This window comes from Sciurus carolinensis, chromosome 16 (genome assembly GCF_902686445.1).
Source record: "Sciurus carolinensis chromosome 16, mSciCar1.2, whole genome shotgun sequence".
In the NCBI taxonomy this organism is placed as follows: Eukaryota; Metazoa; Chordata; class Mammalia; order Rodentia; family Sciuridae; genus Sciurus; species Sciurus carolinensis.
Genome location: NC_062228.1, coordinates 64,052,322 through 64,073,224, shown reverse-complemented (window position 1 = coordinate 64,073,224; position 20,903 = coordinate 64,052,322). Strand labels below are relative to the sequence as shown.

Below are 20,903 nucleotides of genomic sequence, written 5' to 3'. Positions count from 1 at the left end.
GGCAGGATGGGCAGCAACACTTCTGTCCAGCTCAGGAGAGTACAGTGTTCACTGCCCACAAGTTCTCATGGGTTTTTAGGTCAAGGCATTTCACAGACCAGCAGCTACATACAAATGGTTTTCTACACATACATGGAGCACATGAACATTTGGGGGTAAAGTTTGGTTGTTTGTGTGTTAGTCGTGGACCTCCTGCCACAAGCCACCTTGACTTATGAGATGCCACATGCCTGAGTGACCTGGGGAAGCACTGGGACCAGCACCTCTCATCATGTGGCCTCTCAGATCCCACTGACCCTGCAGTTGCTCTGGAGGCAGCGCTACTTTCCAATTCTCCTCTCCAGGAGAGAACATCAAGCTATTCCAGGTGTCTTTCCAAAAAGTACAGATCTTACCTCACAGTTGACAACTACAGACCAGGACTCTATCTTCTAATTCTCTCCACCATCACTGCTAGCAGGAAACACAGAGGAACCCTGCACCTCAGTGGATGCAGTGGTCTCACTGTGACATGTTCCTGGACCAGCACAGCAGGATGAGCATCAGCCAAACACTCTTGGGACAAGCCAGCTGAACCTGTGAAGATGCCTTGGAGTCAAGGTTAACTGACACCTGAAGGGACAGGAGCACCTGGAGCCTCAGACCCAGAGCAGCTTCATTCATGCCCATGCTCCTGTCCATGAGCACTGAAGGGTTTCTACACCAAGGGAGGTAAGAAGGTGAGAACCCACATTTATGGGGCTTACCTGCTTGGCTGCCACTAAGGTGGCCTGGCATCTGCTCTGCTGCAGACCCTTCTCCTGGAGAGAAAGTTTTAATCCCCTGGGAGACAGTCACAGACATCCTGCAGGCCCAGGTGATGAGCCACATTGGCTGGAAAAGGGTGAATTGCAAAGGCACTCTACCCGAGGGGGTGCAGGACACAGATCCTGAGTTGACCAGGATACAACTCAAATTCCATTCCAGGTGACATCCTCTGGAGAAGGGACAGGAAGTCTGCCCAAACCAACCAAGCACGGGAGGTACATGTGGCTGCCATGGAAGGAGGCACACAAACATGCGAGCCTTGTCCTCCAGCCCAGGCAATGGGTCCTGCCCAAGACCAAAGCTGATAAGGAGAGAGGAACACTTGCCCCAAACCATGGGCCTTCCCTGAGCAGTGAGCACCAGCTGTGTACAGTGGAGCAGGGGCTGCCAGGCCAGCTGGGCTACAGGACTCACCCAGCAGGGTTCAGCTGGCTGTGTTCAGTGGCCATGAGGCATGCAGGTGGGCACCCAAGGGAGTGGCCATGTGCAAGGGTGGAGGATTACAGGGACACACGTCCCTGCATTATTTTGGCACTTCTGTGACTGAGCATCTGACCTCTCAAATTCAGAGAGGTCTGGATGCAATGCCATCTGTGAGACCAGCAAGTCCCCTGGAGGCCTCTTCCCTGGAACACACTCCACCAGGAGATGGCAGCAAACTCTACTTCCTGAGGCTGCAGCCTGAGCTGAGTGTGGGAGGAAGGAGCTCACAGCACCACTGTGCAGGACTCCAATGTCTGCTTGATCTACATGGAGCCTCCCATCACTTACTCCAGGGTCAGGGCACCTGGATACCCATGAAATCCACAGGGAAATAAGAACATGACCCCATGACACACTTGGGAAGGCTGTTAGGGGGACATACACAATGGAGCCATCAGGTGCTGATGATCCAGGAGAACATGGGAATGTTCCCTTTCAAATGCATGTGACAAAGGGCTGAGCATGCAACTCTGAGGTGGAGTGCTAGCTTCTATTCACAAGGCTCTGGATCCATCCCCTGCTCCAGAAAACAAGCAAGTTGGGACAAATATGGACTGTCTGGGTGCCTTCTCCTGATTTAAGAGATATGGGTATAGATGATGTATGGAGACATTCATTCTTAAGGTTTGAACAACTTTCTGTTATTATTTCCCTGAAGAAGGTATCCATAAAGAATGAAGTCAACATCCAGAATCACTATGCACTCAGACCACTAAATAGACAACATTTTTTTTTTATGAAGGAACTGTACATGACATATTGTGATTAAAATGCCTAACAGAGAGAAAAAGGATAGAATTTTAAAATCTCTAAAGTGAAACATCACTTTACATTTAGAGGCAAACCTCTCAGAATTACTTCCTATTTCATAGCAGAAATCCTAAAAAATTGAGGACATCTTAGAATGATGTGTTCCAAGCCCTGAAAGAAAATAACTGTCAACAAAAAAGAACCTCTATGACATATTGTAATTAAAATTCAAATCATACACTGAAGGATAGAATTTTGAAAGCCTCAAACAAAGTGTACGGTATCATTTGATTCAATCCTGACAGAATTACATTCTATTTCTTAGCACAAATTGTAAATGTCCAGTAGGACTTTGAAAGATGTGTTTTGAGCGCCACAAGAAAGTAAATGTCAAAAAACATTTCTTTATCCAGCAAAGTCATCCTTCAGAATCAAATGGGAAGTGAAAGACATCTAAGATAAGCAAAAACTAAAAGAACACATGACTACTAAAATGACATTATAGAAAATACTCAAAGACATATTTGACACACAATAAATAGAATACAATCCCCAGAGCTCACAAATGACAAAACTGATTGAAGGGTAGCTAAGCAAATGAGAAACAAGATTAAATTAGACATTAGAAGTAAATTTAAAAGGTGGCAATTAATAAACCTATCTCTATAAGAACATTAAATGTAAATTGTCTCAAAGTTTCCATTAAGAGACATAAATGTGCAGAATTCTTTTAAGATCCATCTCCGTGTTGTTTGCATGATATGTACGTTATAGACACAGACAGCCACAGGCTGAAAGTGGAAGAATGGAAATTGATAGACCATGCAAATGGAGCCTGAAAATAAGCAAGAGTAGCTACTATCATATGTGACCAAGCAGAGTTCAGACCAGAATTAATCAGAGGAGTCAGACTCACACTGATAAAGGAACAATCCAAGAAAAACATGTAATTGCAGTACTTCTGATGCAAACATTGACATATGTGGGAAGCCATCCTTATTTAGCAGAATCAGACTAGGAAGAGTCATGGGATGCAGAGGCCTGACTTCTAGGAACTGCTGAGGAGTATGTGGAACTGCATGAGAGTGTTTTCCTGTCTCCTTCTGGAATTTGCCTGTAAGAGGATGGCTCCCCTAACTCCCCCCTCTCCTGTCTATCACAGAAGAAGGTCCTCCTGGACCTTGCCCCCTTTACCTGTATATAATAAATAAAGGAGAGTTGGAAGAGTTGTTGTTGTAAGAAGCCAGAGTTGGTATGGCCGGACCCATCACAATCCTCTCATATGAAAAGGGTATTGGCTCTTGGGAGCTCCTTGAGTAGATAAGTTTTTTGGGTAATAGATAGAAAAATGGCCAATATCCTCATCCTGCAGTTAACCTTTCCTCCTCCACATACCTAATTACACGAAAGAGAGCCTAGTGGAATTACAGACTCAGGAAGATGCTAGTGCAATAATACTGAGTGATTTCAGCACATCTCTCTTACCATTGAAGAGGTCATCCAGACATAAAGTCAGTAAAGACTCTTTGAACATGAAATATAGTATAAATCCAATGGACTTAACAGACACCTGTGTACTCTTTCATCCAACAGTATTTGAAAACACTTACTCAGGAAAACTTCTCCAAAAGAGAAGGCCCACAGGCAACTCTTAGCAAAAATTAAAAAATGTATACAATTCTTGCATTTTCTCTGATCATATTGCAATGATATTAAAATCAATGTGAAAAATTTCTACAGAAATTATATCAACATGAAGATTGAAGAATACATGTTTGAACAATGAATGGGTGGTCAAAGAAAGCAGGGGAGCAATTTTCAAATTCTTAGATTCAAGGGAGAATATTGATACAACATTCCAGAACCTCTAGGACACTATGAAGGCAGTTCTAAGATCAAAGTTCATGGACATGAGTGCTTACATCAGAAAACCAGAAAGGCACCAAATTAACTACCTAATGATCCATCAAGGTCTTTAAAACACAAGAACAAATACATTTCAACACCAGTAGAAAGAAGAAAATAATTATGAGCTGAAATCAATAAAATTGAGAAGTAAGAAACAATGAAGAGCTGGGATTGTAGCTCAGTGGTAGGAACCTTGCCTAGCATGTGTGAGGCACTGGGTTTGATGCTCAGCATCAAATATAAGTAAAATAAATGTTCATTGACAACTAAAAAAATACTTTTAAAAACACTACAAAGGATCAATGAAATGAAGACTGTCATTCCAAAACAAATAAGGTTGATGAGACTTTTGCCAAACCAAGCAAAAGAAAAAGAGTGAAGACCTAAATTTTAAACTGTACAGATGAAAACAAGAGAAATTACCACAGAAATTGAGAGGATCATTAGGAACTGTTTTGAAGATCTCTACTCCAATCAACTGGAAAACCTAGAAGAAATGGACCTATTTCAACATACATCTGACCTACCAAAGTTCAATCACAGAAAACCTAAATAGACCCATAGACAGTAATAAGATAGAAGCAGTACAGCAAACCTTCTAACAAAGAAAATCACAGGACCAGATGGATTCTCAGCTGAATTTTACCAGACCTTTAAACAAGAACTAATTTTAATGCTCCTCCAATTATTGCATGAATTAGAAAGGGATGGAGCACTTCTGAATTTATTGTATGACCAATATCACACTCATATCACAACCACAGAAGGACACATCAAGGAAAGTGAACTACAGATGAATGTTTCTCATGAACTTAGAGCAAAACTTCTTAAGAAAAGATTAGAAAACATTTCAAGAACAGATTTAAAAGAATGTTTTATCCCAGGAATACAAGGAGGGTTTAACATATGCAGATCAATAAATGTAATTTATCACATAATGGAAATAAGAACAAAATCACTTAGTTGTCTCAAAGGATGCAGAGAAATTCTGTCAAAAACTTCAGTGTCCATTTTTGATAAAAATACAATCCTATTCAAAACCATCTCAGAATTATAAAATACCTAGCAACAAAGCTAATCCTGGTGGTGAAAGACCTATAGAATGAAATCTATAGAATCTTAAGGGAAGAAATTAAAGGAGAAGCAAGAGGATGGAAAGATATTCCATGTTCATGGATAACTAGAATTGATATTGTTAAAATGGCCATACTACCAACAGCAATATACAGAGTCGATGCAATTCCATCAAAATACCAATAATGTTCTTTACAGAGCTGGAAAGAGTTCTGAAATTCATTTGGAAGAATAAAAACCCCAGCATAGCCAATGCACATCAAGGAAAAAAATATTGGAGACACCACAATTCCTGATTTCAAATTAAACTACAGAGCAATAGTAATGAAGTTGCATGGGACTGGCATAAAAACAGGCAGATAGAGCAGTAGGACAGAAAAGAAGACACAGAGAAAACCCCACATCCTTACAGTCACCTGATGCTTGACAAGGTGCCAAAACCTGCAGTGGAGAAAAAACGGCCTTTGTAACAAATGGTGCTGGGACAACTGGTTCTCCACATGCGAAGAATGAAACTAGAACCTCATCACGCAGCCTGTTCAAAAGTTAACTCAAAATGGATCAAAGACCTCGGAATGAGACCAGAAAAATGCAACTCATAGAAGAAGACACAGAGTCAACACTGCAGCACACAAGGCAGGAGCTTCTCCATAGAAATCCTAAGACTCAGGAAAGAGGGTCAAGGCTTAGTAAATGGCATGGCATCAAATTAAAAGCTTCTTCACAGCAAAGGAAGCAATTCCGAATGTGAAAAGAGAAGCCATGAAACAGGAAAAATATCTTTGCTAGCCACTCTTCTAACAGACGATTAATATCCAGAACATATAAAGTCCTCATTAAATTTACCATCGAAATGACCATCCAAATAATCAATGGGCAAACAAACCAAACACTTCTCAAAAGAAGAAGTACAATGATCACCAAATATATGAAAAATATTCATTATCATTAGCAAATAGGAAAATAAAAATCAAACTACTCTGAGATTTCATCTCCCATTAGACAAAATGACACTCACAACAATACATAAAATAGTAAGTGCTGGACAAGATGTGGAGAAAAAGGATCCCTTGTACACCCTTGTAGGACCTTGGTTAGTCCAACCACCATGGAAATCAGTGTGGAGGATCCTCAGAGGACGAGGCATGGAACCACCATGGGACCCAGCTACACACTCCTCAGTATTTCCCTGAAGAATCAACGTCATCTTCCTGCACTGACACACCCACACCCACGGTTGACAGCAGCACAACTCACAACGGCCAGACTAGGGAAGCGGCCTCGGTGTCCTTCAGTGACGACTGGACCAAGAGCATGTGGGGCACACACAGTGGAGTCGTATTCAGCCATAAAGAGAATGAAACGGTGGCGTCTGCAGGAAATGGATGGAAGCAGAGGGCAAGGTGTTAAGTGGAATCTGCCAAACTCAGAGGTCAACGGTCGTACGTGTTCTCTCACCTGAGGAAGCTGGAGAGGGAAAAGGGAAAGAATGGAGGGATCTGATGGTAATCGGAAGTAGATCAGCAGAACAGAGGAAGAGACCAGGGGCAGTAGGAGGGACAGTAGGAGACCACGGGAGGACAGAGGTCCAGTCATACTGCTGGACTCTGTGCGTGTTTGAGTGTGTAACACAACTCCCACCACATGTCCACCCACAATGCCCCAGTAGAAAATGTGGGAAAACCAAGTGGCAACTGCGCACTGTCTGCAAGATGCACTTTAACCTGGTGCTTTTGTTTGTTTCCTTGACTTGTTCATTTACTTGTTCATTTATTGTTGAGTCAGAGTCTCTCTCTGCCTGGAGGTCCTTGAACTCCTGGGCTCCAGTGACCTCCCTCCTCTCCCTCCCACAGAGCCAAGACTGCAGGTCCTGCCCCTGGGCCCAGCTTAGGGAGACACTGTCTCTAAATAAAAAATAACAAGGGCTGGGGATGTGGCTCAGTGGCTAAGTGCCCCTACCTGCAACAATCCCTGGTACAAAATGCAAAAACCCCAGGCAGATAGGAGGGGAAGCTGAGAAAGGTGGTGACAGGAGATGCCCAGGTCCCACCTTAGTGCTGGACACACATCCAGGCAGGACCCGTGAGCACACAGGACCTGAGGCGAGAACACCAGAGCAGCTGGGCTGAGGGAAGAGCCAGCCAACCTCCAGCACAGCCAGGGCCTCCGTAGGGCCCACCTGGGCAGGTGCAGGACGGGCCCCACAGATTTAAGACACTGCGGCCTTGTCAGGCACCTTCTCAGACCTCAGTGGAAGGATCTGGAAACCGCTCCTGAGAGGGAGACAAGAGTCCACCAGGCTGGGGAGAGAGCAGGCTTCCTTGAACCTCCATGGGACAAAGAGGACATCAAAGGGGGATTAGAGAGCCTTTCAGGACAAACAAAAATGAAACCAGGACACGTCAGAACTTTGGGGAAGTGCTGGGTGGGGTCAGTGGGAGGTCACTTGCTCAGCATGTTGGAGCCCCAGGTTCCCCTCCCCAGCCTGGGGTGGGGGAGAAGGAAAGGAGGAGAGGAGGAGAGAGGAGAGGAGTCCAGGGGAGGGGGAAAGGTGAGGGGAGAGTATGGGAGGGGAAGGGCAGGGGAGAGGACAGGAGGGGAGAGGGGAGGTGCCCAGGGAGGTGGCTGGGCTGCCCTGGGCCCCACACACAGCTGAGCTGGCCCAGGCCTGGCTGCAGACATGGCTGGAGCAGAGCCCAGCGCCCCCCCCTCCCAGAGCCCTGGGCCCACTCCCACCCCACACGGAGCAGGAGCCTTCTCCTCAAGGACTCTTGATGACCCCAGGCCCCAGAGGATCCTTGCTGTGGCTCCTCCTCCATGTGGGGAACCCTCCATTCTCCTCTTCTGCTCTTACGGGAAGAGCTGTGCATTTCAGACATGGCAGGGACAACCTCTGAGAGCTCAGAGCAGATGGGCCTCACGGAGTGGGCACCAGCCCAGCACCACCAACCAGGCTGGCCTCCTGCCCTGGAGGAGAAGCTGGCTGAGCCCGTCCGTGTCCAGACCCTGCTGACCCCACACTCCAGGTCGTGAGGTGCAGAGAACGGGCTCTATCGCGCTCCCTCTGGCCGCAGAGAGAGACACGACAAATGTCTGAAGCTTTGGAAGTTTATTATGCACAGTCCCTCTCCTACACTTCTCTTACTCCCAGCTTCCGCGCACTCCCCGCTTCCAGCTCAGCTTCAGGCTCCGCCTCCGCGCACTCCCAGCTTCTTCCGCCCTCAGCTTCTTCCGCTTCTGCCTCCTTACTCTCCCACCCACCAGGCTTATATACACTTCAACCAATCAGGGGAGAGTACACGAGGTAAACCGCGGACAGCTGCAAGCATAGGATAGGTACACGAGGGGGGCATGCTCTAATCACATCGTTAACTAGCCAATCATTGGAATTCGCTGGTTGTTTACTGTATAGCTGGCCGCTTTTGGCTCAGCGTCAGGGGCCATCTTGACCATGCCCAAAGCTGGGGGTCCTGGAAACCCCGACAGGGCTCCACACTGGACGCGGGGTCTGGGAGGCCAGATGTCCCTACGCAGGACGACACCACAGTGGAAATGAGCTGGCACTGAGCTGGAGCCTGGCCCCCAAGGGGCACCCTGCCCAGGAGACAGGGGTGCCCAGGAGGCAGGAGGCCTCAGATTCCATCCCAGGGAGATGAGGGGGGTTCTGCTGCTAAGGAGAGGGGAAGTCCGGAAGGGGACCATTTAGCAGAGGAAATCCACACCAGCACCAGGAGGAGAGGCGAGGAGCTCCCTGGTCCCTGCCCCTCTCTGTGCCCCCAGCAGAACTCCAGCTGACTGCACAGCCAGGTGCTCAGGATCTGCTGCTCTGTGCCCACCTGAGGGGGGACCTGCATCTTCCCTAAACCATCTCCAGGGCTGGGAGACCAATGGACCCAGCCAAGACCCAAGAACCCAGCACCAAGATGGACAGAAGGAGCCCCTGAGTAGGGAGGACCAGCCCCAGGTCACCCTCAGCTGGAAGGGGCTGGCTCAGGAGGGCACCAGGTGCACTGGCTGCTGCCTCCTGGCCCTGGAGGAATGAGGACAGATCAGGCAGACAGTGGAGGGGTGAGGACAGGCACCATTGCTGTCTGAGCTCCTGCAGGGAGCCCAGGCCCACCCCACACAGGACTTCGAAGAAGAGCCAGGATCTCAGCAGGGAGGGCAGTTCCCCTTCCTGTGGAACTGTTATTGTGACACCCCATGACAGGCAGAACCCAGCCTCCAAGTGGCCACATCCTGTGTCCCTCTGACCTGAGGCCCTGTGACCTCCTCCATCTGCACAGCCAGGACCTGGGCAGGAGACGCCGTGACCCCGACCCTCACGGCTCTGCTCTGCCTTGGTGAGATGTGAAGAAGGGGAGGGGACACCCTGTTCTGGAAAGAACCCCAGCCCATAACCAGCCCTGGCCATCAGGGGACACAGGGCCCAGGAGGCTCTGGGGAGGAGAGGGCCTGCTCAGGCCTCAGGGCTCCCCTCTCACAGGAACTCTCTTCCAGGGCTGAGTCTTGCTGTCCTGGGACCCGAGGGCAGCAAGGTGAGTGTCCCCAGCTGGCCCAGGTCCTGCTCCTCCCTGGGGACCAGGAGCCACCCTGGGCAGTGGATGGAGAACAGCAGCTGTGGGCTGAGGCTGGGGAGCCTGGAGGGAGCTGGGCTGAGGGCTGGGATCTGAGGGGCTATGCTGGGACCCAGCCTCTGATTCCCTTGCAGGGTCCCTCCCCAAGCCCACCCTGTGGGCTGAGCCAGGATCTGTGATCACCTTGGGGAGGCCAGTGACCCTCTGGTGTGAGGGGACCCTGGAGGCCCAGGAGTACCGTCTGGAGAAAGATGGAAGCTCAGTGCCCTGGGACAGACAGATCCCACAGGAGCCCAGGAACAAGGCCAAGTTCCCCATCCCAACCATGACACAGCACCATGCAGGGCGATATCAATGCCACTATCACAGCCCTGCTGGCTGGTCAGAGCGCAGTGACACCCTGGAGCTGGTGGTAACAGGTGAGAGGACACTTGGGGTCCTAGCCCCTGGTTATGCCCTCAGGAAGGGGGTCTGCTCCCACATGTCCCTGTCACAGCCCAGCTGGGGATGGTGTGGAGGAGGGAGCCCATTAACACCTGCCTCCTTCTCTGCTAGGATCCTACAGCAAACTCAGGCTCTCAGCCCTGCCCAGCCCTGTGGTGACTTCAGGAGGGAACGTGACCCTCCAGTGTGGCTCACGGCAGGGATATGGCAGGTTTGTTCTCACTAAGGAAGGAGGACACAAGCTCACCTGGACCCTGGACTCACAGCAAGACCCCAGTGGGCAGTTCCAGGCTCAGTTCTCTGTGGGCCCTGTGAAAGTTCTTAATAAAATAGTAGCAAATCATATTCAAGAACATATTAAGAAGAATGTTTATCATTACCATGTTTGTTTTATCCCAAGAATGCAAGGATGGTTTAACATAAGCAAATCAATAAAAATAAAATCAATACCACATATAGAATTAAGAACAAAATCACTTAGTCGGGCTGGGGAGATAGCTCAGTTGGTAGAGTGCTTGCCTCACAAGCACAAGGCCCTGGGTTCAATCCCCAGCACCGCAAAAAAAAAAAAAAAAAAAAAAATCACTTAGTCATTGCATTAGATGCAGAGAAATCCTTTGACAGAATTCATCACCCATTCAAGATAAAAACACAATTCCAATCACAATAACCTTAAAAAAATTTTAAACACCTAGGAAAAAAATTAATCAAGATAGTGAGGGTCTCTCCGAGCACACATCCTGCGCCTGCACACACGTCCCGCTCTATTCCTTGGAATACCCGGGAGCTGCGGGAGCCCTTGCTTCCTGCATTTCCCCTTTCCCATCTGCTCCTCCCTAGGATTTCTGATCTGCTCCTTGTTCCAAACAGAGTCCCTTTTCTCCAGTTAGGGCATCCCAGAGCTCTGTCCTGAGTACTTTTGGTAGCTGGCACAGTGGCACATGCCTGTAATCCCTGCTCCCTGGGAGGCGAGGGCAGGAGATCACACGTTCAAGGCCGGTCTCTGCAGCTGAGGCAAACCCTGTCTCCAAACCTAAGAGACGCGGCTGGGATGGGCTCAGTGGTAGAGCAGGCCCAGTACCCATGAGGCCCAGGGTCAAACAGGTCCCACTACATGAATGATAATGAAAACTGCCTTTGGTCAAGTCCTCCCTGGGAGGCCGCTGCAGCCCTGGGCACGCCCGGTCAGGAGGAGAGCCACCCTGGCCGGGACTCTGAGGGCAGCTGGCAGGCAGGTGGACACGCAGGCCCCTGCTCTCCCAGGCGAGCACCATAGTGCCACCAGGGCCCCAGATCTGCCACAGCCCCTGGAGCTGCGGCCTGGGGCAGCGGGGCAGCCAGAGCCCACCGTGCTGTGCTGCCAGCAGCAGCTGCGCCCTCTTCACCGGGACCCCTGGTTGCTTGAACCGCCCACCAGATCAGAGTCCTGCCAAAGCCGATTCTGACGGGTTTGCCAGCTAGTGGCCCCTCTTGGGGACGGCCAGGCCCTGAGCTTCCTTGCTCTGCAGTGTCTGCTGCCTGTGCCGCTCGCTCCATGGCCCTTGGTCTTGAGGATGAGTCACCTGGAGTCCCCACCCGACTCCAGGACCAGCTCTTTCCAGAGCGTTCGCTGCTGCTGCTGCCCTTGGTCTCCTTCACTTCCAGCAGAGCTTGGGTCCCTCCTTCCACTCCCGCCATTCGCCTCCCCACCCTGGCCTCTCATGTAGGGGACTGGAGTTGAACCCAGGGCTCCACCACAGAGCCGCAGCCCCAGCACTCTGTACTTTGTACTTTGAGTCAGGGTCTCATTGAGCTTTGACGGCGCTGAGGGCCTGGCTGCGTAGCTGAGGCTGGCTTTGAACTGGGGATCCTCCTGCCTCAGCCTCCCCGGCCTCTGTGACCACACGAGTGCAGCCTGTGCCTGGCGTCTGCCTCCTCCTCAAACTCAGAATGGACTGGGGACCTGGTGAGTCGGGGCTCTCTCTCCAAGCACTGTCCTCGGGGCTCTTTTCCAGTCCGCTCCGTCCTGGGCCTGCCTGGGTCTCACTTCCAGGTCCCTGATTTCTACCCACCGTCTCCTCCTGCTGTGGAACGGGCTCCTGAGGTTTTCACTCACCACTGCACGAGCCTGAGATTCCTGCAGCGCCTGCTTTCTCCCCAGGCCGCCCTGCTGGAGTCGCGGGCGCCACCCCTGCGATGCCTGAGGCTCCAAAGCCCACGGCTGAGGTCCCTGTGTGGAGGTCAGTCTCCAGCCACCAGCAGGCCCAGGCTCAGTCCTCAGCTCCTCAGAGAGGGAGCCCATCAGGCCCCAGCCGCTCAGCGTCGGCTCTGCCTGCTCCCTGGGTCCCGCTCCTCCAGCACCTTCTCCTTGGCTTGGGCTGCGCCCACAGGCCCAGCGTGCACCCCACTCCCTCTTCTGGGGTAGCAGCAGGAGCAGGCTTTGGAGTGTGGCTCCCGTCAGCTCCGGGCTCTGGACACTGTCACCCTCACCACCCCAGAGCCTCCCCCCCACGGTCCTCACCCCCACAAGGCACTGGAGACCACGCCCCAGTCACCCAGGTCCTCGGACCAACAGAGAGCAGAGGTCACTGCAGTGGGAACAAGCGGGACAAGGAGACCGGTCAGGGGACGTCCCCTCGAGGCTGACCAGGACTGTCACCCCGTGAGGCGTCTTCAGTGGCAGCCTCTGGATCGGTGCTCCGTGGCTCCTTAACCAGGGCCTGGGGCTCCTGTCCAAGACGGGGTTCCGCCCAGGGGAGGAGGGGGCTGAGAGGGAGAGGGGACTCGGGAGCGAAGGGGACTTGAAACAAGCGGGGAGACGGGAGGAAATGGAGAAGCAGAGCCCCTCTCGGGCCAGGAAACCAGGCGCCCCTCCGTGGGGCCTTGAGTCTCCCAGCACCTCCCAGGCTCCTCTCCTGGGTTGTCCTGTGACACCCGCTGGCGGCTCCCGCCAGCCCAGCATGGAGGGGAGGCACCCCAGCCCTGGGCGTTTCCTCCCTGGCAGGGCTAACGCCGGGCAGTGCAGCCGGAGCCCTCCTGCCCACGACCCCTGGCCATCGGCACAGCCCAGGCCTGGAGAAGGCTCCAGACGCCCTGTCCACGCCGCCACGCCAGCCCTCCTGGCCCGGCCCAGCCTGGTCCTCTCAACCTGCAGAGCCGGCTCCCCCGCCCCTGGTCCCACCCTCCATCCGCCTCGTCCCTCCCCAGCCCACCGTCCACAGCTCTGCGGCACCTCGGCCGGTGACACTCAGGCCAGAGATGCTCTCGACTGCTGCACAGGACATTCCTGCTCTAGAGCCAACGCTGCACACGCCACTGCCCAGGGACACAGGCTGCATCCACCCTGCTCACGACCGCGCCCTGAGCCCACCTGACACGGAGGGCTGCTGTCCACAGCCTGGACCCAGGAAGACGAGGAGCCCCTCCTTCCTCCACAGGGCAGACCCGTTGGGCCATCAGCCCACAGACCCCAGGGACCACCCGGCAGAGGGCCAACCAGAGCACTCCAGGGTCGGCCTCGCGGACGCCGCCGTGGTCCCCCAGGGAGTCCCTCGTTCCTGTGTGGCGGAGCATCCAGAAGAGAGCCCTGTTCCTGCTGTCCCTCATGAGCTCTGCCCAGGCCCTTCCTCCTGAAGACCATTGCTTCAAGGTGCCCTGGACATGGGCCTCACCTGGGACCCCCGGGCGCCCAGGTCCCAGGCAGCTCCAGATGGGTGACCTCGGCCTCCTCCTGCAGCCCCTCCTGCTGGCCCACCACGTGCCAAGCTGTAGCTGAGTCCTGGACGGTCAGAGAGGTTCTGCCCTCGGCCTCCTGGGGGACGGCAGGCCCTGCCCTGCTCCGAGTCACCCTCGCGGTAGGGACCAGCGGCTCTCAGGCGCGCGACCCCAACTACTCCACCTGTGAAGCCCTGCATTTCCATGAGCACAGGGGCCAAGGCACAGGAGTCCAGCCGCGTCTGTGCATGTAAACAGCCACCATCCGCCGGCCACACCACGGGGCACCAGTGGGTGAGGAACCCGGGCCTGCCGACCCCTCAGGGAGCCCCAGTCAGGAGACCTGGACCCGAGGATACGCGCGTCACGTCAGAACACCAGACACGGGGACTGACCGACCCCATGGGAACCCTCCTCAGGGCCCGCGGAAGGAGGGCGCCCCACGGCTGAACACCAGGCACCTGGTCCCGGGCAGGGCCCTTGCCCAGGAACCTCCACAGAGGGCAAGCTCTGACTTCTGTCCCCGTGGGGCTTCCGCAGTGTGTGGCTTCTTCTGCCTGTGAGGACCAAGCACGGCCCCCTCCAAGCTGACCCTGAAACCCAAGCCCTGTCAGCCCACATCCTCTGCTGGGACAACTCTGTGGGACTGCTCCTTAAAACGCTTCTCTGGGGTCGGGCTCTGTGGTGCACCCCTGTCATCCCAGCAGCCGGGGAGGCTGAGGCAGGAGGCTCAGGAGTTCAAAGCCAGCCTCAGTAGCTTAGCCAGGCACTCAGCAACCTAGTGAGACCCTGTCACCAAATAAAGAATTAGAAAGGGCTGGGGATGTGGCTCCGTGTGAAGCAGCCCGGGGTTCCATCCTCAGCACCAAAAAAACAACCTTTTCTGCCCGCCAGCCCCCAGCTCCCTGGACATCCTGGTAGCAGGTGAGGGACCCCTGCCTGGTCCCACGTCCTGCTGGTCTGCTCTCACCTCTGGCTCAGCATCCTGTGACCCTGTGGCACTCTGACCCTGTCTTCGTCCTTCCGAGACCTATTTACACATCATGGTGTGAGGGGTGTGTGACCTGAGGTTCAGATGTTAGAAATTAAGATGGAATCACAGACCTGTTGACGAGGGCCGCGACCCAGGGGACCGCGAGGGTCCATTCTGGCCCTGCTGACGGTGGTGTTCCCTGTGGATCTACTGCTGTCCAGCCACCACCACATGGTGGAGACACACACGTGTTGGGTCCATGTCCTCGACACAGCTCGCCCAGGACCCCCGTCCACCCTGGCTCGTGTGTCCAGGAAGACGGTCTGCCTCGCTGGCAGCTCTGGCTCCCGGGCCTGCCTGCCTGTGGTGACCGCTCGCAGGCCCGGGGTGCCCGGCAGAGGAAGAGAACCTGCACCCAAGAGCTCAGCAGAGGGAGGCGGCCCAGGCCACGGTCTAGAACTGAGTGAGACTGGGCAGGGCCCCTGCCTGAGGCCCTGTAGGCCTCCCTGGTCAGGCTGGTGAGGTGGGGACAGGCCAGGCAGCAGAGCACAGGGCCGCTGGGCTCAGACCTGCTCTGAAAGGTCCAGAGCCTCTGCTTCCTCAGCCCTGTCCTCGGGCACAGCCCAGAGCCCCAGGGGCGGGACGGCCCCCTCCAGTGCAGCCGCTGAAGAGGAACCTCCAGTTGCAACACGAGCCCAGAGGCCGTCGGCCACTGACCCCAGGCTCGGCTCTGCCCACCGGGACCATGGCAGGCGGCGCCCAGACCCCTGCTCTCACCACCCTCCTCTGCCTGGGTGAGCTCTGGGGACAGGGACGGGCCCCTCCCAGGCTGCCCCTGAGAGCCTGGAGCTCAGGCTCAGAGGACCAGACCAGGGAGAGGATGGCGCGCAGGTCGCGGCTGAGGCAGAGGCAGGCGCCGCGCCGTGGTGGTCCCGAGACCCCTGGGTTCACCTGGGGACCGTCTCAAGGGCCTGCTCTCTTCCAGGGCTGTGTCGGGGCCTGTGGGCCAAGACAGCGGCAGGTGAGTCTCAGGCCTCCTGGTTCAGCCAGCGAGCCTCCTGGGGGCTTGGGAGAGGGGAGTCTGTGGCCTGCGGTGGTGGCCAGTCTGAGGGCCTTGGGCTGACCAGCAGGCGGGGAGACCTCCCTGAACCCCAGGTGCCATTCCTTTTCAGGAACCCTCCCCAAGCCCCTCATCTGGGCTGACCCTGGCCCCATGGTTGCCACGGGGAGCCCAGTGACCATCTGGTGTCAGGGGTCCCTGCGGGCGGACATCTACCATCTGTTCAAAGCTGGGGACCCTGCATATGACACCTGGGCCCCGTGGGACTCCAGAGACAAGGCCAGCTTCCCCCTCGGATCCGCACACTGGGACACCGGGGGGCTGTACCACTGTGCCTATGGCATCTCGGGCAGCTGGTCCAGGCAGAGTGACCCCCTGCAGCTGGTGGTGACAGGTAGGAGGGAGGAGCTGGCCCCTCCCCACTGTGGGCTCCCCTGGCACCCTTTCACGAGCCGTCCCCTCCCTCAGGAATGTACAGCGCACCCCTCCTCTCAGCCCACCCGAGCCCCGTGGTGGCCTTGGGAGAGAAGGTGTCCCTCCTGTGCAGCCTATGGGACATGTCCGGCACGTCCTACCTGCTGAAGGAGGGAGGAGCCGCAACACCCCAGCCCATGGCACCGAGCCTCTCTCGGGGGAGGTGGCTCAGCCTGTTCTCCCTGGACCCCGTGACCCACACCCACGGGGGCACCTACAGGTGCTACGGCTCCTTCAGCCACAATGGCTTCCTGTGGTCACAGCCCAGCAACCCCCTGGAGCTCCAGGTCACAGGTGAGGAGTCCTCTGCAAGCTCCACCCTTTCCTGGGCCCCAGAAGGACCAAAGCCGTGAGCCAGGGCACCCTGGTGGGCTGCCCAGTGACCCGGATCTCCTGGGGCAGAACCACAGGGCAGGAGCGTGGGGTGGGCACCAGGAATGCCCTCCTGCAGGCCCCAGCGGGCACACGGAGTGTCCCTGTGACACCACTGTTGTGTGCTCAGGTGTGGACAGGCCGCCCTCCCTCACAGCCCAGCCCGGCTCGCTGCTGCTCTCTGGGGACAGCGTGACCCTCCAGTGTCACTCGGGGTCCAGCTTCGACAGATTTGCTCTGGTCAAGGACTCAGAGCCCACAGTGCCCCCGCACCTTGACGGGCAGCACAGTCCCGTCTTCCCCCTGGGCCCCGTGGGTCACTCCCAGGGGGGCAGATACAGATGCTATGGGGGACACAGCCTCTCCTCCACTTGGTCAGCCCCCAGCGCTCCCCTGGACATCCTGGTAGCAGGTGAGGAGCCCTGCCCGTCCCCACGTCCTGGTGGTCTGCTCGGGTGCTGGGCCAGGGCTCTGGCTGGTAGTGGTGGGGGTTCAGCGGAAAGGTCCTGCAGTAGAGGCTGAGGGGCGGGGGGAGAGGGACGGAGACACTGAAAAACTGGAGAAGCCCAAACAGAGAGGTGCAGAGAAAGGGGCCCCAGAGTCCCAGGGGCAGGTCAAGGTCAAGGGCACACGGCAGGGGCTGCTCCACACACCAGGCCTTCCTCCTTCCAGGAATGTACCAGAAACCTTCCCTGAGGGCCCACCCAGGGCCATCAGTGGCCTGGGGGCAGAATGTGACCCTGCAGTGTCTTTCTGAGGTCGGGCTTGACACCTTCCTCCTGTCCAAGGAGGGGTCAGGGGCTCCTCCCCAGCGCCGCCCCGGGCAGAAGAGGACTGCGCCTTCTCAAACCAGCTTCTCGCTGAGTGCTGTGACCTTGGTCCACGGGGGCACCTACAGGTGCTACGGCTCAAACAGTGACTACCCCTACCTGCTGTCCCAGCCCAGTGAGCCCCTGGAGCTCGTGGTGGCAGGTGAGGCCCCCATTCTTTCCTGTGCTCATGGTCAGTTCCAGGTCTGTCCCCAGGGGAGCCCAGTGCTGGGGTCAGAGGAGACCCCCAGAGGAAGGGACAGTGAGAAGAGGAGAGGACGGGGCAGCTCCCTCCTGGGCCTCCCCTCCAAGCCTCAGTCCTGAAGCCCTGCAGGGACTTGGTGGCAGAGGGTGGCTGGCAAGGCTCAGGGGAGACCACCAACAGAAAGGCCAGAGGGACCCCTCTCCAATGTCCCACCAGTCTCCAGGTGCAATGGCCCCTCACCACGGGACAAGGCAGGACAGGAAGCAGCACAGGCCTCCATCCCAGGGGGCTAGACCTCTGTCTGTGGCACAGGGGTGGGTGGGGACCTCAGGGCCCGGGACTCAGGGCTTGGAGGCACGTGGGTGGGTCAAGGCACAGGTGGCACTGGGCCCAGCCTGGGGACGAGCAGCCAACCGAAGCGGGGGAAAGGGAGCCAGCCCTCACCTCCCACCCACCCCAGGAGGCCCTGAGGAGCAGCCCCTCACCCCCACAGACCCAGGATCGCACAGTGGTAAGTGAGGGGCTCTGGCAGGAGGTGGGGTCCAGGCAGGTTCAGGAGGATAAGACAGACAGGTCCCAGGATCAGGTGCACCCCTCATGCTCTGGTTGTCCTCTTTCCCAGGATCCTCTGGGATTCCAGCCCATAGATTTTGGGCCCATCCACAAGGATGATCCCTGAGGACTCAAGCTCACTGGGTGCCAGGACTCCCCACCCCACCCTGACCTGGCTGTTCTGAGTCTCCAGAGGACCTCGGGTCCTCCTCAAACCCTCAAGGACAGATTAGTATCCAGGGACCTGAGGATCTGCCAGAAATGGGGGTGGGAATACCAGTCCCCGTGGCTCAAAGCTTGGAGGCAAGAGGGTGAGGTCAAGGCACAGGTGACACTGGGTCCCAGTCTAGGGACGAGCGGCCAGTTGAAGTGGGGAGCAGGCAACCCAGCCTTCAACTCCCACCCACCCTAGGAAGCCCTGAGGAGCAGCCCCTCACCCCCAAGGACCCAGAACCCCAGAGTGGTAAGTGAGGGGCTCTGGCAGGAGGTGGGTCCCAGGACAGGGCTGAGCTGGGGTGGAGGGTCCTCCTCTGGACACGCTGACCTGGACAGCCCCTCCCCTTGGGCTCAGAGTCCCCACGTGCAGAGGAGAGGCCTGGCCCTGACCTTCAATTCCCCTCAGTGCTGACCTGGGCTGTGCCCTGCTGGAGAGGAGGCACCCAGGGAAGCCCCAGGACCTGAACCTGCAGGCACTGTCCCCTCTGTGCAGTGACAGTGACCCTGTGCAGGGAGGGTTCAGGGCCATCAGGGTGTCCAGGCTCCTTCCCTGCAGCTCAGGCTGAGCTCTGGTGGAGGGAAGGAGACTGGAAGTCAGACTCCCCCAGCTCAGGCCCCAGCTCTGCTGCTCCTGCTGGGTGACTGGGCAGGCGGCCCCTCTCTCAGCCTCAGTTTCCTCATCTGTAACTGGGTGGTGGGTGGCGGTGCCATGAGGCGTGATTGACAGGTGGAAGCCCTGGCACACAGTGGGTGCTCAGGAAGGCAGCATGGCCCCTACTCACAATGTCACTGTGCCCAGGACTGGGAAGGCTGCTGCAGGTTCTGGTCGGGGTCTCAGTGGCCTTCCTCCTGCTGCTCCTCCTGCTCCTCCTCCTCCTCCTCCTCCGGCATCAGAGCAGACGCAGGAAGGCGGGTGAGTGGCAGTGGTGACCTGGGCCTCAGCAGGCCGTCAGCTCCCCCTGGGTCAAGCAAGGTGGGCTAGGGCAACAGGCCCAAGGAAAACTGCCCCCTAGGGACAGGTCACTAGGAAACACTTGTACATAACGTCTGAGTGAGAAAATCTAGAAAGAATCAATGTAGGTGCACATGGAAGTATTTTAGAGTGTTCTTTTGGCTTTTTGAGATTTATGAGAACATATTGTTGTAGCATATTTTGTTTTATTATTTTAGTTAGCTTTTTGTGTGGTACTAGGGTTTGAATATGGGGGTGCTCTGTCCCTGAGCTTTATCTCCTGCCCTTTTTACTTTGAGATATGGTCTTCCTGAGTTGCTGAGGCTGGTCTTGTACTTGCAATCCTCGTGCCTCAGCCTCCCAAGTAGCTGGGACTACAGCCTGGCTCACATATTTTAAAACTGCCTCCTCTTGAATTCCACATGGAGACACGAGGGTATCTTTCCAGTTCTTAGATTTCCAGTTCCAGATCTTAGGAGATACAGTCATAGGAGAGGTTCCAGGGTGGGCTAGAGGCTGATTTTCAACTTCCTCCAGAGGCTGAAGAGGCGGAGCTCAAGGCCAGAGACCTGCAGGAGAGGTAAGATCTTCCCAAACCCAGTCTCCCACCCCTGACTGCAGCTCCCTCACTGCCACCAACACTTCTCTGTCCTTCCACAGCTCCAACGTGGTTGCTGAAGTCCAGGAGGAGAACCTGTGTAAGGGGACGAGGAGGGGTCAGGCTGGGGCTGGCAGGCACCAGGGCAGAGGGTGTTGGATGGAATGTTCTAGGCTGAGGGGTGGGAGAGCCTAAATCTGATACTGTACAGCCTTGGTCAAATCAGAGCCACTCTGGGCCTCTGTGGAGAGACCTCAGGGAATCTTGGAAAGATGACCCTTCTGGTTCTGTGGCCCCCTTCCCCAGATGCTGCTGTGAAGGACACACAGTCTGAGGACAGACAGCTGGACAGGCAGGTGAGTCCCCTGTGACCCTCACCGGGGCACCCACATTCCCCTTGCTCAAACACTACACCCAGCAGGCTCCTCTCCCAGTGCCAGTCCCCCAGCAGTGTCCAGCGGCCTCCCCTCTGCCGAGAACTTGTGTGACACAGCACTCCCTCCCGGGTACCACTGCTATTGTCTTTTGTCCCTGTGGAGCTGAGCACCTCGCCAGGTACCTCACCAGGCTGAAGGTGTGACGAAGAGCCTGCCTTACAAAAAGGGCCAGGCAGAGGACTGGGACCTGAACCCCACTCCCTGGATCTGCAGAGGCCCAGACGGTGTCCCAGTCAGCTTGGCCCTGGGCTTCTGGCTTGTTCTACGTCACTGTCCTGCAGTGGTGTGAAACCAACCAAAACAAGAGGTGGTGGTGTCTCCAACCCACACCAGGCTCCGCCATCTGTCCTGGCAAGGGAACCCAGCCCCTGGGGGGACTCCTGGGGTTGTGGCTCCTCTAAGTGGACAGCTCCACTCCATTTTCCACTCCCAGTCCTGACCTCTGCAAGCACCAGGCGTGTCCCTCCTCCCTTCATCAGTGACTAGAGGGCCGGTGGAATCATGAACCCTCACCCACCT

General features: G+C 55.5%; 1 protein-coding gene across 1 annotated transcript in view; it reads left to right on the top strand.

Annotated features, from left to right (window-relative positions):
* LOC124967140 (leukocyte immunoglobulin-like receptor subfamily A member 6) overlaps nt 1-20,903 on the top strand; it is a 140,441-nt gene that overhangs the window by 117,811 nt on the left and 1,727 nt on the right. The window contains 4 exon segments of the mRNA XM_047529196.1: nt 19,197-19,310; nt 19,887-19,929; nt 20,010-20,047; nt 20,254-20,303. Coding sequence (XP_047385152.1) covers nt 19,197-19,310; nt 19,887-19,929; nt 20,010-20,047; nt 20,254-20,303 — 245 coding nt within the window.